We start from the raw sequence: 14,275 nt of genomic DNA on the forward strand, positions 1-14,275 counted from the left end.
CCATCAGCTTCTCTCAGGTCCTAAGAGATACAGATTTTCTATCCCCGCCGCCACCGCAGGAAGGGCCTGCTACATCTCAGCATTCTGGTGGTCGCCGCGCCACTTCAGGTCATGCTAGTGACTTCGACTTTGATGATCCGACCGGTGATGTAGATCTGCCCGGTCCTTCCGCACCACCACGTGGCCAGTTGTTTGATTTGAATGAGTACCCGCAGCAGGAAGAGGGAGACTTGGGATACGACTTGCAGCACTGGTATGATCTTGGTGGATCGAGTGCTCCGGGGATGAATGGCTCTGGTTTGTATGACACTGGTGGTGCGAGCGTGACAGATTTTTGTGGTCCTAACGTTGGTAGTGGGCTGGATGCCGGTTTACCTCAGGGTCGTCCGTATAACTTACGGACACAGACTGCGCCTCCGGACAAATACACCCCATCCTTGTATTCGAAGAAGGCACCGAGGAAGTAGTTAGTTGCAGTTGATCTTGTATTCAGCGTTGTATTCAGATTTGTATTCAGTGTCGTATGTTATATTTAGATGATTCTGTTCAGTACTATTATTATGACATATTTAGCTTTGCTCCCGTATAACTCTGTTTGGATCGAAATGTTTGTTCTGCAAAAAAATAAATAACAAACTTAAAAACTTTATTTATTATAAATTGTTAACTAGGTTAAAGTAAATGACGAGGTTACAAAAAAGGAAACATATAATTGTGAAGTAGGTCATAAGAAAGTTACATTGAAAAGCCTAACCACTAATGACCTCCAGTGAAACTTGGACCTGCACGTTGCGGACATCGGCTGCGGCTATGTCCCTCGTGTCCACATATAGTGCACCGGCGAGGGCCACGCATATCCCGCGAATCCATCTCATTCAAGTATCGGGTTGACTTCGTTCTTCCTTTCGTCGCGCGCCTCAATGTCCAGTTGGCGATCACCTTCGCTCCTTCGTATCTATCCCACGTAGATGGGTCACCCATCGGAACAAACTCGCCTCTGTACACCTTACAGATTTCAGACATCTTGTACACATCGTGCACGTACACTTGCCAATCAAGACGCTGGTTGGCGCAACATGCAAGCACGTGGCGACATGGGAGTCGCTCGACCTGGAAATGGCTATAGTCGCAGTGTCGTTGTGTAAGGTTAACAGTGTAAATGATACCATCTTGCATTTCGCGAACCTCAAACATCTCGTTGCGCTTGTTGAACCGGTTGACCACAATGTTTTCTGCACGTCGGAAGCTTTCTTCAACTCTCTTCGTTGCAAATTCTGAATACGTGAATCCGTTGCGGCGACGCTCATGAGCCTCGGTACTCTTCGTTGCAAATTCTGAATACGTGAATCCGTTGCGGCGACGCTCATGAGCCTCGGTACTCTTCCGAGTGAACAACTCATTCAGCCGATAGAAAGTTGACCGGACAAGGGCAGTCACAGGAAGGTTGCGTGCACCCTTCAAGACAGAATTTATGCACTCTACCATGTTTGTCGTCATATGTCCCAACGATGACCACCATCGAATGCCAACACCCATCTCTCAACACCGATCTCATCGCACCATTGAGTATATGCCTCACCCCGCTCTTTAAGCCTTTGGTAGTTTTTGTTGTACTCCTGCTCCATCCTAGAATAACCTGTTGAACAAACCATTTAATCATAAGCAGATGCCACAAATTTACTATGAATAGAACCATAACAGCGATTTGAAATACCTGAGTTCACCATGAGTTTATGCAAATATGGAGTCTTGAACCTCCTTAAGAAGTTGGACCCGATGTGCCTGATGCAGTACATGTGCCACGCCCTTGGTGGTGACCATGCACCGTTACTGCGAGCTATTGCAGCGTCGATGGAGGTATGACGGTCAGAAATAATACCCACACCATCAATGGTAACAACATATCTCCGCAAATTGGTTAGGAAAAACTCCCACGCGTCTGCTATCTCGCCCTCGACAATCGCAAATGCAATAGGCACAATGTTTTGATTCCCATCTTGTGCAACCGCTACCAGAAGTGCACCTTTATATTTTCCGTACAGGTACGTGCCATTAACCTGCACCAGTGGCTTGCAGTGTTTGAATGCTACAATACACGGATAGAAGCTCCAAAAAACGCGGTGCAGAACTCTTACACCTTGAACCTCCTCACTCTCATGGTAAACGGGGAGCGTTTTAATTTGAACACGAGACCTTGGCATCTTCACTGTCATTGCTTTCAACCATACTAGTAGAGTCTGGTAAGAAACTTCCTAATCATCGAAAATTTTTGCGACAGCTTTCTGCTTTGCCAACCAAGCCTTGCGGTAACTCACAGTGTAGTTGAACCTGCCTTGAACTTCTGCAATAATAGACTTCACCTTTATCGAGGGGTCTGCTTCGACCAACGGCTTAATGGCATCTGCAATTGTGTTTGAGTCCAACTTGGCATGATCTTGTGAAATCGTGCCCATGGTGCATGTGTGCTTGCCATTGTATCTCCTGATCTCCCAACAAGCTTTTTTTCGAATCAAGCTAGCTCGGATAAGCCAGTCCCACCCTGCACCATACCCCATGCATTTCGCATAGAATGTCTGCGGCTCAGACTTATACACAATGTAATCAACTCCTCTAGAGATGGTGTAGCTTTTGATTGCAGATATCACCGAATCTCTCGAACCAAATCTCATTCCGACACTAAACTCGCCATCTTCCGCCGCAACGTTGCCTTCACCTACGACATGCGTACCGCCATCAGTCAGACTAGGCAAATAATTTACAGGAAACTTGAGTTAATAATCATAACATACCCGTATTCGCATACTCAGGAAACTCCAGGGCATGCATCGCTTCGAGATCTAGAGTCCGCATAAAAGACGAAACACCAAACGGGTGTTGGCTTACAATGACATTCGCTTCATCTTGCACCGCCGGATTGCCTGCCAAGTCTCCATCATCGATTTCGTCATTGACTTCATAGTTAGCTTCGAATTCCTTTTCGTTGTCATTATTATCTTTTTCCCAATCTATATCCCCGAGCTCATCAACAATTCAATATTTATCTAGTCGCCGACCATACTCATCCCCGACTGCTGTTCAAACTCAACGTACAGCTCTATCATTGGCACATGAGATCGGGTTTGTTGATAAATATACAACATCTGCTGCATACTGACATCGTCAGTGATGGGCATTATTTGAAACTGTATTAGCCCACCAAATACTTGCACAGGACTTCTGTATAAAAGATTGCTCACCCTTTTCAAAATGAGGCTTTGAATGTTATTACAAAGACCATTTTGCAACTCGACAAAACTCATGGTACATGGAATGGCAAATGACAACGGACATTCACAAACAAAAGTCACTCCTTCATGTGTGTTTGTTATAACCTCACCATTATAATATACTCGCAAGTTTGCAACACCTTCCATAACTTCAGCCTTATCTAACTCTATTTTTTTGACACAGTTATCTGCCAAAAAAACACCCTACTAAGGACTTTATGCAAGAAAGAGCAAGAAGAGAAGTGAAGATGAAGATGAATGAACCGGACTTCGTATTTATAGGCAAACTTGTGGATTTAAATATTATTTTGTGTACAAATCGCAACCTGCGTTTTGAGGCTTCTAAGAAAAAATTTCTGACACTAAAAAACACAACATGCGTTTTGTGGGCTTCAAAAAATTTTATTTTTCCGACTTAGTAAAACGCAAGTTGCGTTTAGCCTTAAATCGAAATATAAAAAAAATTGAAAAACCCAAAACGTAAACTACGTTTGGTGCATTTTAAAATTAAAAAAAAAAATAAACAAATACAAAATGCAATTTTGTCTCTGACCCATAGTAGTGGAATATTTTGCATTCCTTCCATTTCATGGTTTATCACTTACTTCTTTCCATAAGCAAAAAAAACAGCCTCAGTTTGTTCTAGTATGGGAAGAACATTTTACGAAAAAAAATTTATTCATAGAAATTTTATGTATATTTAGAAAGTATTTTGATTTATTATATTTGGAAAAAGAGATACCGTATTTATTATGGTGTAACACGTTCGTATCGATTTAAAAACATAGCAAACTTGGATTTGTCTCTATTTTCTACTCTTTTAAGATTCTATAGAACCGAATATTGCGCCTCTTACTAGGTAATAATTTATCAGAACAAATATTTATCTTTTTCGTTAAATATAAATTTTATGCTATTGTGATATGTAAGTATCGCTTGATTTTTCTATGAATGAAAGATTTACTTTTTAAAAAAATTGATATAGTTTTTCTAAAATATATTTTCTGCTTTCTTTTTAATTAAAATAGTTAATATTATCATTTCTAAAACAAATAAAAATTTAAATTTTTTACAAATTTAAAAAATAAAAAAATACTTTACCCAATATATAATTAAGTTGTTTACTTCTTTGTAGTTTACTCGTCACTCTAAAATCGTATTTAAAATAAAAGCAGCATGATGAAGGTTCTTAAAATGTGGCTGGACTCGCAATCACACTTAATATTATATTATACTTGCTTTGACATGATTTTGTTTAGTTTAACTGAATTGTGTGGCTGCTATTATCTCTTTAAATCAGTTCATTAATAAACTTTTTTAAGGATTAGCTAGTATCATGTTGGTTCTGTTTTGCAAAGTGAATGATTAAACTCAAGTCCACTTGCATTGTATGACAAACAAGTGGAAGAATGTACCTACATAAATTAAATTAGAGTAAAACCTCTCTCTGGTCTCTAACCATTTACGAAATTGATCTGGCACTCTTTTACCATTAGAAATTAACAACGCGGTCCTTAACTATTTTTTCCGTGTGATCAAAAAGACCCTCTTATCGGTACTTCCAGTTACCTTTTACCTGAAAACCGATAAGAGGGTCCTTTCAGTCACACGAGAGAATGGATAAAGACCGTGTTATTATTTTCTAATAGTCAGTGAGGTCCTTTTCTAGATGATTAGAGACTAAATATTTTAATAGTAGGGTTACACGTAGAGACTAAATATTCTTTTTAGATTTTTAGAAATGATATTTGTTTCATTCAAATGTTCGTGATATGACGAATTAATTTTAATTTAATTTTACGTATTTTAATTTTGTCTATTTAGTTACTAATTTGAATTTTATGTCAGAAGATTTAGAGTTTTCTTTATTTAACCTAAAATTGAGTGAGTTTCTTCGATTTAATTTCTAAACCAGTGAACAAATTAGATTGAGGTATTTCTTTTTCGTTGCATCAAGAAATTGAATAAAAAATCAATTGATTATCTTTATATTCAATTTCTTGATGCAACAAGAAAGAAATACCTCAATCTAATTTGTTCACTGATTTGAAAATTAAATCAAAGAAACTCACTCAACTTTAGGTTAAATAAAGAAAACTTTAAATCCTCTAACATAAAATTCAAATTAGTAACTAAATAAACAAAATTAAAATACGTAAAATTAAATTAAAAATAATTCGTCATATCACGAACATTTGAATGAAACAAATATCACTTCTAAAAATCTAAAAAGAATATTTAGTCTCTACGTGTAACCCTATTATTAAAATTATGGTTGATGAATTTAATTCCACTAATAAGAAAAATAGTTTAATTTTTCTAGAAAAATGTGTATGGAATAATAATCTTGGACTAACTTTTTTATATTTAGGTTCAACAATATAGAACATACATGTCATTCTTAAAACCCTGAATCCAAGACATAATGAGAACAACTAGGGAACTAAAAGCATATCAGCAAAAAATCAGCCAAAATGTGTTTGGGTTCCATGAAAAATCGAGTTTTGGTTTGTGCTCCGTGATCTCAGGAGCGATTTTCAAACATATTATTCAAAAAATTATTTTAATTAAACGGTTTTGTTTACTTTTTGGCTGGTCACATTTTGGTTCTATATCCTTTTTCTTAAGAAGTTTAACGTTGTTTGCTCTCCGTCCACATGTAAAATATGGCAGAATGCATTAGATGCAAAACTTAAAACAATGTTTTTTTTTTATTTATTTTCTAATTTTAAGTAAAATTTTTCCCCGGTCCCCTCACCATTAGAAATTAACAACACGGTCTTTATCTATTCTCTCCGGTTAAGGACTGCGTTGTTAATTTCTAATGATGAGGGAAGTACCAGGTCAATTTCGTAAATGGTTAGGGATGGGGAGGCTCTTAATTGAGTATGAAAAGACTATACCATTTGAGCTATTGCTTCTCACCGTAAATTGTAAGTGGTTTGATGTGAAGTATAAAATAGAAAAAATGAAAAAGGACACAAAAGAAAAAGAGAGCAACAAAGTAATATTCTTCAATCTTCACACCTAAACCCTAAATATTATTGAAGTAGGAAAATTATAATCTAAAATTTGTGTTTGAATAATTGATTTTTTTCAAAAAAAGGATATATGATAAATATAATTATTTAGCCAAGGACATATTTTAAATTTATAAATTGAATTTTTTTTTACAAAAATCATAAAAATAATTTATTTTATTGAATATATAGATATTTATGAGTGATTTTAATAATTTAATTCGAAATGATATATACGGTAGTGATGTCCCCTCAGTGTGTTTTCCTCTGGCCTCTGGAACCTTGAAGCTTCAATCTTCAACCTCCAAATCAATCTCTGTGGACGTGATCTCTCCGATTCGACAGAGTTAACCAGCTATGGACGCAGAATCTTCATGGAGCGCACGTCTCTCCTCTGCCTCAAAACGCTATCACGCCGCTCTTCATTCCCGATCAGGTACCTCTCTCTCTCTCTCTCCCTAGTCAATAACACCCCCAAATTAATTAATTAAATTAATTGATTAATTAGTTGCGACAAAGATCCTAGCTTTAGAGCATTGGCATCGTTGCCAACATCCGGTGTTCCTTTTATGTGTTATTTTTCTAATTTAGTACACAAATATTAAGAACATACATAGAAATTGTTTTAAAACTGAACATCACTGTTGTGCTAGAAAGTTGCTTCTATTGTAGCTGCTGCTGCTGCTGCCACTGAATTCGGCATCAGAACGATGATTTTATCTAATTCTACTGTCCACTACTTGAAATGATAAGCCAAACTTGTTGTTTGGTGTCCCATTTTCCATGGAAGATAGAATAAATGGGATTGCTGATCTCAAATATCTTTGTCAGCTGGACCAGTCATATAAAAGTTTGACAGTGAAGAATTTTAAAATTTTATGGCATGACTTTACTCAAACATATTATTATTGCTACTATGATATTATCTTTTTGTGAATCATAACTCATAAGATTCTCTACAAACCCCTCCCCCAGAAAGCGCACCCTCTTTCAACTTTGGCCTTTTCTTTTGTTTTATGTTGTTTGCTTGTTTATGCACTGATTTATATGAGATTGTGTAAATGTAGATATGTTCTTGGGATTTGACGAGAATGATGGGGATGATGATATAAGGGAGGAGTTTCTATGCCCATTCTGTTCTGAGTATTTTGATATTGTTGGATTATGCTGCCACATTGATGAAGAGCATCCCGTTGAAGCCAAAAATGGGGTATGACTACTTCCATTTGCCATTCAACAAATTTTCTAGTGTATGTGATCTAGTTGCTGCTCAATTAGGGCTTGGCCTTAAAAAAGTGCTGGTTATCTTAGTTTGTCCTTTGCATCTTACAGAGGCCCTTAGAAATCTATGCCTAGTTGGAAGTTTTAGTTGAGAATATACTAGGATGATTTTATAGATATTCCAGATTAGTAATATTGAGAATATTTTTCCTTCCTTCCCCTCTTTCTACTTTATCAGGAGTGTTAGTTTAGTCTCTTTTTTTTTTTTTTTTTTACTGTTAGGAGGGGGATTTGATCTCTGGAAATTCCAATTCCAATTCAATTTTTGGCATCTCTTATGCAGGTTTGTCCAGTTTGCACATTGAGGGTGGGGGTGGACATGGTTGCACACATAACCCTACAACATGGAAACATACTTAAGATATCCTTTTTCACTTGTGTTTAATATTTATTTGCCCATTTTTTTCAAATAGTATTTGTATTAAACATCCACTTAATGCAGGTTTGACTTTTCAGCTTTCAGTACATTATTCGAAATTCAGCATGAAGTAAAATCTCTTTAAATGACCGCATTTCTGCTGTGCCTTTTTTGTTGTTTGAAAGAGTATACTTTTGCAAAGATCGATCCCCATTATTTTAGCTGGTAGCCAAGTACACAAGTTTCTAAACCAATGCTGATTCAACATTTCTGCTTAATGCATTTGCAATCTACTAATGTGTGAATGCTTAGTTAGTAATCTTAATGCTTATTGAACAGCAGGGTAGGGTAGGGTTTGCATCCAACTCTAACCCTACCCGCAGGTTGAGATTTTTATATAAACTCAACCATACCCTACCCGTAGGTTGAGAATATCCAAACTCTAACCCTACCCGTTCTTAACCTGCGGGTACTCGACCCTACCCATGGGTTACCAAAAAGATGTAACATTATTATATAACTTGATGATAATTTAAAATAGAACTGATTTTTATGTAAAAAAAAAAAAAAAGTATTAAATTATCAATTAATAATCTCTTAGTGGCTAAGGATCTTTTGCATTTAGTGAGAGGTATTTGGTTCAACATCCACTTGAAACATATATATATAGGTTGAGGCTCAACCCGCACCCTACCCTACCCGTTGCGGATCGGATTGGGTACCCGCAGTTAGGGTGCATGTTGCCACCCCTAACTGAGCATTTGTGCTTATTAGATGCATATCTTTAGCCAAGGTCGATTTTTTTCCAGTTTAATTACACTTTCTCATGCTATTGCATTATAGCATTGTGCCTTTATTATTACAAGGGTGGTATTTTGTATATGATGTGTTGATTCCTTAGTCAGTAAATACATGCAGCGCAAGAGGAAATCACGCAAAGGTGGATCCTATTCGACACTCTCTTTATTGAGGAAAGAGCTACGAGAAGGAAATTTACAAACCCTTTTTGGTGGATCCTCATGTATAGTTTCCTCATCCAATGCCGCACCAGATCCATTGTTGTCATCATTTATATTGCCTGTAGCCGAAGACCTTTCCAGTTCACAACCTCACTTATCTACTGACACAAGGCCATCCAAGAAAAGTTCAGATGACGAAAAACAGTATGTCTTTCAGTCATCCTCTCTTCAGTGAAATCCAGTTGTGCTAGTTTGCTTCTATAAGCAATTGGGTTCCTATTTGTACAGTTTTTGGTTAAGGGCATATCTTCTAACAGCAATACTACAATTCGTGCAAGTTCAACCTGTTTTCTGGTATAGTCTAGTTTTTAACTTGTCTGATTGTTTCTGTTCAGAAATGTGAAGACAAGTACCTTATCAGACAAGGATAAGGAAGAGAAAGCGAAACGGTGCACCTTTGTTCAAGGGTTGTTGCTTTCAACCATTCTTGATGACAAGTTATGAGGAAAATTCATCTCCAAGGAGTGCTGCTGGCTTTAAGTTCACTTATTCTGATGTTGTCAATGTATTTTATCAGAGTGAAATAAGATGCAGAAAATGAATGTAATTTATGTCATATGTGTGAGCTGTGATTTCAGTTCAAATGTTTCGTTATTTCCTTTGATTTTCAGATCATAAAAGCTTTAATGAAATATATGAAGTTCCTTTGATTTTTGTTGTTTCCTTATATTTGCATTTAAGGACGGACCATCGAAGACAGGTCCTTATTTCCTTTTTTCGCGGGGTGCACATTTTGTTGTTGTTGATTGTTGGGAGTTGATGATTTGAGAGCGATCCCTCTGGAGGCATGGTGGCCATAATCATGAGGATGGTGGTTGTTCTTGGTGCTGCCAAAGCAACAATTCTAGTTATCCTGACAAGCTGCTTCTTCCTTCATACGCTGAATCAAAGAAAGGGAAAACGAGAAGAGGAGAATTGAAGTGGGATTTCTTAAAATGTGGTGTCTCTTATGCCATATAGACACTTCCGATATCATTAACTTCAAAGAGATCATGGTGGCTTATTTTGTCGAACAAAAGGCTATTCTGCCGAAAACTGTAATTTATTTTTCGTAAAGGGCCGAAATTAGTTATTTAGTCATTAAATCATAACATCAGGTTATGCCCAAGCTGCTTATGAACCTCTGTTGCTTTTCTCATTGCTTTAGGATTGATAGTCCCCACGTTATATATCCAAAATGGAGCTTGTAGACTAATAAAATGAAAGGTTTACTATCCTTGATTCCTTGCAGTATATATATATATATATATAGCTTGAAATAGTTTGACATGAATACATGATCCACGGACAATAGGAAGTTATTGATTTAAGGATAGTTAACCTTCACTTTGTTTTACTTCTTTAGAGAATGTACACCCACCGTATGTCCGTAACCCAATAAAAATTGTTGGTCCAATTACTATCACTTTGGTCCAACTTAACAAATTACATTTTGGAACAATGCATTGATAGAGGGTTTCTGTTCAAAGTTAGTGAATCATATTCATGTATGGGTATAAACAAATAAATGAGTGATTATTGACTCCTAACAAAATGGTGTGCCTCCGGACACAATTTAAGAATAACATTACGCCTAGAGACCTAATCGTAACCACTGTGAGGACATTCTTCTGTCCAAAATATTTTTTACCACATTTTTTACAAAAGAATCAAAGCAAGTTGAGCAGCAACCTCTTATCAAACTAGTTTGTCCACCTGCCATTAGTTCAATGTGGGGGCAGACATCTGGTGCGGGCACAGACCGAACCTCACTCTTCTTGTGCTCAAGACCACATGCAGCTAGTACGGTGTGTTTAGAACTCCTTGCAACGTCCTTGAGAGTATTATGCCCTGAATCAAGAATTTGGTGGCATGAACAAAAAGCAAAACAGAACCATGATACAATTTCTTTGTAATCAGAAATCACGATGGAAACGTGTTCCAAAGATTGAAAAAGGGTTGATAAACACACGTGCCTCAATGAAGGTTCTACGCTTACCTAAATCAACATCTCGAGATAAGCTCCACAGGTGTCTTTTAACCATAGACTTCAACTGCTGCTTTATTGTTTCGAAGTTACTCTCTTCTTTGATAGCAACGGGTAAGCTATTGTCAGTGACCACGTCTATGCTGTTGTTGAACGGATAAACTTGTTCATAATCAGATACGGAAGGTGTTGTTGCCACAAGTACGGGCAATAGCACACCGTGCATAGATCTGTTGGCAAGCATAGCTGAATCCTGAACCACTGGTCTTCTAGCATTGCCAATTCTCGTTGAGGAGAGGTCTGCATTCTGCATTGATGGAGACATATTGTTGTTGCATAATCTCTCGTCTAAGAATGGGTGGTACGATGTTCCCGCATCCTGTGCCCTTGTATGCTGTGTTGCATTTGTTTCCCTGCCTTGATCGGTTTGAGAGTTATACAAGTTACTTGTTGAATTGGTAGCTGAAGTACCATTGGTTCTGCCAGATACCGAACGTAGCTGGTGAATCTGTCGGAGTATCCAGCGCCTTTCTGATAAAGTCGGTGCCCCTCCTCCAGGTCCTGGAGAAGCTAGTTCAACACTTCTACCAGAAACTCTAGCAGATGAAATATGCCCAAATCCTTGACTAAAAGATGCCCGGGGTGAAGATAACATGTTGAGGTCTATACTTTCTCGTTCATTAAGAACAATTGATGGTCTAACAGGCAAGTTTTGAGTTGGGACACTTGGATCAGTCACACGTTCTTGAACTTGAGAGCTTGAAGATGCCAAAGCATCCGGTCTGCAACCATCACAATACCAATTACCTTCAGGTACTTCCCGACCCAAACCAACACAATATGTGTGTGCAGGGGAATCACAGATATCACATAGTAACATGAGGGCATCATCTCCACCTTGATGGCACTCTGAACAAATAACATCCTCATATGGATCAATATAGCTCCTGAGTTCTTCTTCGGTGGGCTGGTAAACCTATATGACACATAAAAACATTTGAACCAGACCTATAATATAACAAGTGCAAAACCGAAAAGCAGGAAATCAAAAGTACAAGCACAATTTAAGTACCTGGTCGCGTTCAGGCACTTCTACTACCACTTCTCTAAAATCAACTCCTGCAGTCGATCTGGCAGGCTTAGTAATTGTTCTGAATCTCTGCTTACACAAAGGACACCGAGTTTCCACTTTTGCCCACTCCACAATGCAGGTAAAGCAAAAGTAGTGAGTACAACAATTTAGTATTCCTCTTATTTTTCTTTTATTTTCCTCAGAAAAACAAATTCCGCACACCTGCTTTCCCAACTCATTTTTTAAATCCTCTACCTTTTCCTTACCCTTTCTTCCTTGAGATTCATCTATCTTTTCCTTACCCTTTCGACCATGAGGCTTCCTTAGTTGGTGTCGATCTTCATGTAACTCAATCTCTTCATTTTTTGTTAAATGGGAAGAACTCCTCAAATTCCTTCTAGAGCTTTGACACAATTCTTGGGCTTCTCGGACCTGTTCTCTTTCTTCTTCGGAGATAGTAAACTCGAAATCAGATGAACCAGAAGAGGCACCATATGCATCGGAATTGGAATCCTCGGGTAGAAGCATTCTCCTTGGCCTACCCAATTCTTTCCTCCTTTTTGTCCTGCTGGCTGGGCCATTATCAATAAAATCATCCACATCATCACATCTTACTTTCCTCTTTAACCCTCTATTCCTTCTTTTCTTTTTCAAGGGTTTATTTGAAGCTCTAGATTTCTTCCTCTTTCGATGTTTGGTAGAAGTCACGGAAACCTTTCTCTTCAAAATCTTCTTGCCCACTTTCATGTTGTTATTTTTCTTCTTTCTTCCCCTTGATTCTTCTTCCTCTACTAAGTAATCTCCTTCCTCTAGTGAAAATTCCTCATCATCATCTTCAAAATCAAAGTCCTCATCGTCGTCATCGCCATTGTCCTCATCATCATCATCATATTTGAAATCCTCATCTTCATCCTCATCATCCTCACCCTCCTTCTCCCTACTTCCACCTCCACATCCATCTCCATCTCCATCTCCATCTCCATCTCCATCTCCATCTCCATCTTTTACTTGTTCTTGTTCTTGTTCTTGTTCTTCTTGTGCTTCTTGATCTTCATGTTTTGCATATGCAATCCTTCCCCTTTTTCGTGTGCTTTTACTTGCATTTTTCTGTCGACCACAAACACCATTCCTGGCCTCTGATCTATTGAATTTCTTCACTTGTTGAATTCCATCATCTTCTTCCTCCTCGTCTATAAAAGCATCATAACTCTCCTCTGTTGCACATCCATCTAGAGAGGAGCTATATTCGTCCGGACAATCGGACACTTCTTCATCTTCATCTGAAACCACATAATCTTCATCGGAATCATCGGAACCACCTTCCTTTGACCGAGCCCTATTCCTAAAGCTGCTTTTGCCACTAATTTTTCCTCCCCTTACCATCTGTTTTTCCACACCAAAAAGAAAAAACCAAAACTATTTTTAAAAACCTAATCAAGTGTATAAAGAATGAAAATTCCTCAAAACAACAAGAACGAAAGAAATCACATCAAATTAAGTCATCAATATTTTGTACGGGTTGCGGTTTCGTGGATTTACCCTTGATGGCGGCTTCACAGGCAAAACCGCAACACAGAGGTGGGGTTCATGGTGGTCGCAGCTTGAAGGGCAAAGTACGCGTGGAATCGGCGGCAGAATCAAACGCACCTGACAGATTGGCAGACAGTAGTTGAGATTCGCAGCGGCCGGGAGTGCAGGTGTCTCCGATTCGCGTCAAGCGGTGGTCTCCTTTGATTCGCGTCGTGGCGTCGTGCGGTGGTTTCCTTCGATTCGCGTCCTTCGCAGCGGTCGAAGACGGAGATCGATAGAAGGAGTGTCAGCGGAGGAGTTTAGATCGGTGATAAGAGACGGCAACGGTGCGGCGAGGGGTATAGAAGGGAGAGGGATCTGAACCCTAGGTGAGGGATGAGGGTGAAGATGATGCAAAAATTGGGCATCAAAACTCAAATGTGAATAGAGAAAAGTCAGAAAAAGGGTCGGGTTTTCAGAAATAATAAACTATATATATTTTGTACACGGGTCACCGGGTGAACTTTTTTCATGCCCGATATCTAACCCAGATAAAGTTACAGATATTCACTTATGCTTGTGCCGCTTCAACTTGAAGTGACCAAATCCGAACCGTTATTCAGCCATTGGATCGGATCAGCCCTTTATGGATGTGGGTCGGGTAATCGTGTTGCCATTTTAACCCACGTTTAGTAATTGACTCATGCATATCTCATGTAAGATTAGGAATTTGGATTCTATGCTTTTTTATTTTTCCTTTTTTTTATACTTTTAGGATTTCATG

General features: G+C 38.3%; 3 protein-coding genes across 5 annotated transcripts; 1 reads left to right on the forward strand and 2 right to left on the reverse strand.

Annotated features, from left to right (window-relative positions):
• On the reverse strand, nt 2,253-3,413 carry LOC107646519. Its single transcript, XM_016350702.1, has 3 exons — nt 3,059-3,413; nt 2,790-3,005; nt 2,253-2,713 (listed from the first exon to the last, which is right to left on the reverse strand). The coding sequence occupies exons 1-3, from the start codon at nt 3,411-3,413 to the stop codon at nt 2,253-2,255; spliced, it is 1,032 nt and encodes a 343-aa protein (XP_016206188.1).
• On the forward strand, nt 6,487-9,596 carry LOC107645940 (protein DEHYDRATION-INDUCED 19 homolog 3). Its single transcript, XM_016350095.2, has 5 exons — nt 6,487-6,722; nt 7,354-7,496; nt 7,851-7,928; nt 8,838-9,088; nt 9,280-9,596. The coding sequence occupies exons 1-5, from the start codon at nt 6,644-6,646 to the stop codon at nt 9,386-9,388; spliced, it is 660 nt and encodes a 219-aa protein (XP_016205581.1). The 5' UTR covers nt 6,487-6,643; the 3' UTR covers nt 9,389-9,596.
• On the reverse strand, nt 10,311-13,970 carry LOC107645939. 3 transcript variants are annotated; one of them, XM_021104011.1, is made up of 4 exons: nt 13,630-13,970; nt 11,983-13,365; nt 10,923-11,886; nt 10,311-10,774 (listed from the first exon to the last, which is right to left on the reverse strand). In XM_021104011.1, exons 2-4 carry the CDS (start codon nt 13,363-13,365, stop codon nt 10,518-10,520), a joined length of 2,604 nt encoding a protein of 867 aa, XP_020959670.1. In that variant the 5' UTR covers nt 13,630-13,970; the 3' UTR covers nt 10,311-10,517. The 3 variants fall into 3 exon arrangements, with proteins under 3 accessions (XP_020959670.1, XP_016205580.1, XP_020959668.1); XM_016350094.2 differs by having other exon boundaries at nt 13,522-13,969; XM_021104009.1 differs by lacking the exon at nt 13,630-13,970 and having other exon boundaries at nt 11,983-13,383.

Source organism: Arachis ipaensis, chromosome B06, assembly GCF_000816755.2.
Source record: "Arachis ipaensis cultivar K30076 chromosome B06, Araip1.1, whole genome shotgun sequence".
NCBI classification, from domain to species: domain Eukaryota; kingdom Viridiplantae; phylum Streptophyta; class Magnoliopsida; order Fabales; family Fabaceae; genus Arachis; species Arachis ipaensis.

Bases quoted from the DNA above. Each gene is read 5' to 3' on its own strand.
- LOC107646519 (XM_016350702.1), bottom strand. From the start codon at position 3,413: ATGGAAGGTGTTGCAAACTTGCGAGTATATTATAATGGTGAGGTTATA. The intron at 3,006-3,058 runs GTATGGTCGGCG...TCGGGGATATAG, and splicing joins TGAACAGCAGTCGGGGATGA to ATTGGGAAAAAGATAATAAT. The intron at 2,714-2,789 runs GTATGTTATGAT...CGCATGTCGTAG, and splicing joins TCCTGAGTATGCGAATACGG to GTGAAGGCAACGTTGCGGCG.
- LOC107645940 (XM_016350095.2), top strand. From the start codon at position 6,644: ATGGACGCAGAATCTTCATGGAGCGCACGTCTCTCCTCTGCCTCAAAA. The intron at 6,723-7,353 runs GTACCTCTCTCT...GTGTAAATGTAG, and splicing joins CGCTCTTCATTCCCGATCAG to ATATGTTCTTGGGATTTGAC. The intron at 9,089-9,279 runs GTATGTCTTTCA...GTTTCTGTTCAG, and splicing joins AGTTCAGATGACGAAAAACA to AAATGTGAAGACAAGTACCT.
- LOC107645939 (XM_021104011.1), bottom strand. From the start codon at position 13,365: ATGGTAAGGGGAGGAAAAATTAGTGGCAAAAGCAGCTTTAGGAATAGG. The intron at 11,887-11,982 runs GTACTTAAATTG...TGTGTCATATAG, and splicing joins AAGTGCCTGAACGCGACCAG to GTTTACCAGCCCACCGAAGA. The intron at 10,775-10,922 runs GTAAGCGTAGAA...TTCTTGATTCAG, and splicing joins ATCTCGAGATGTTGATTTAG to GGCATAATACTCTCAAGGAC.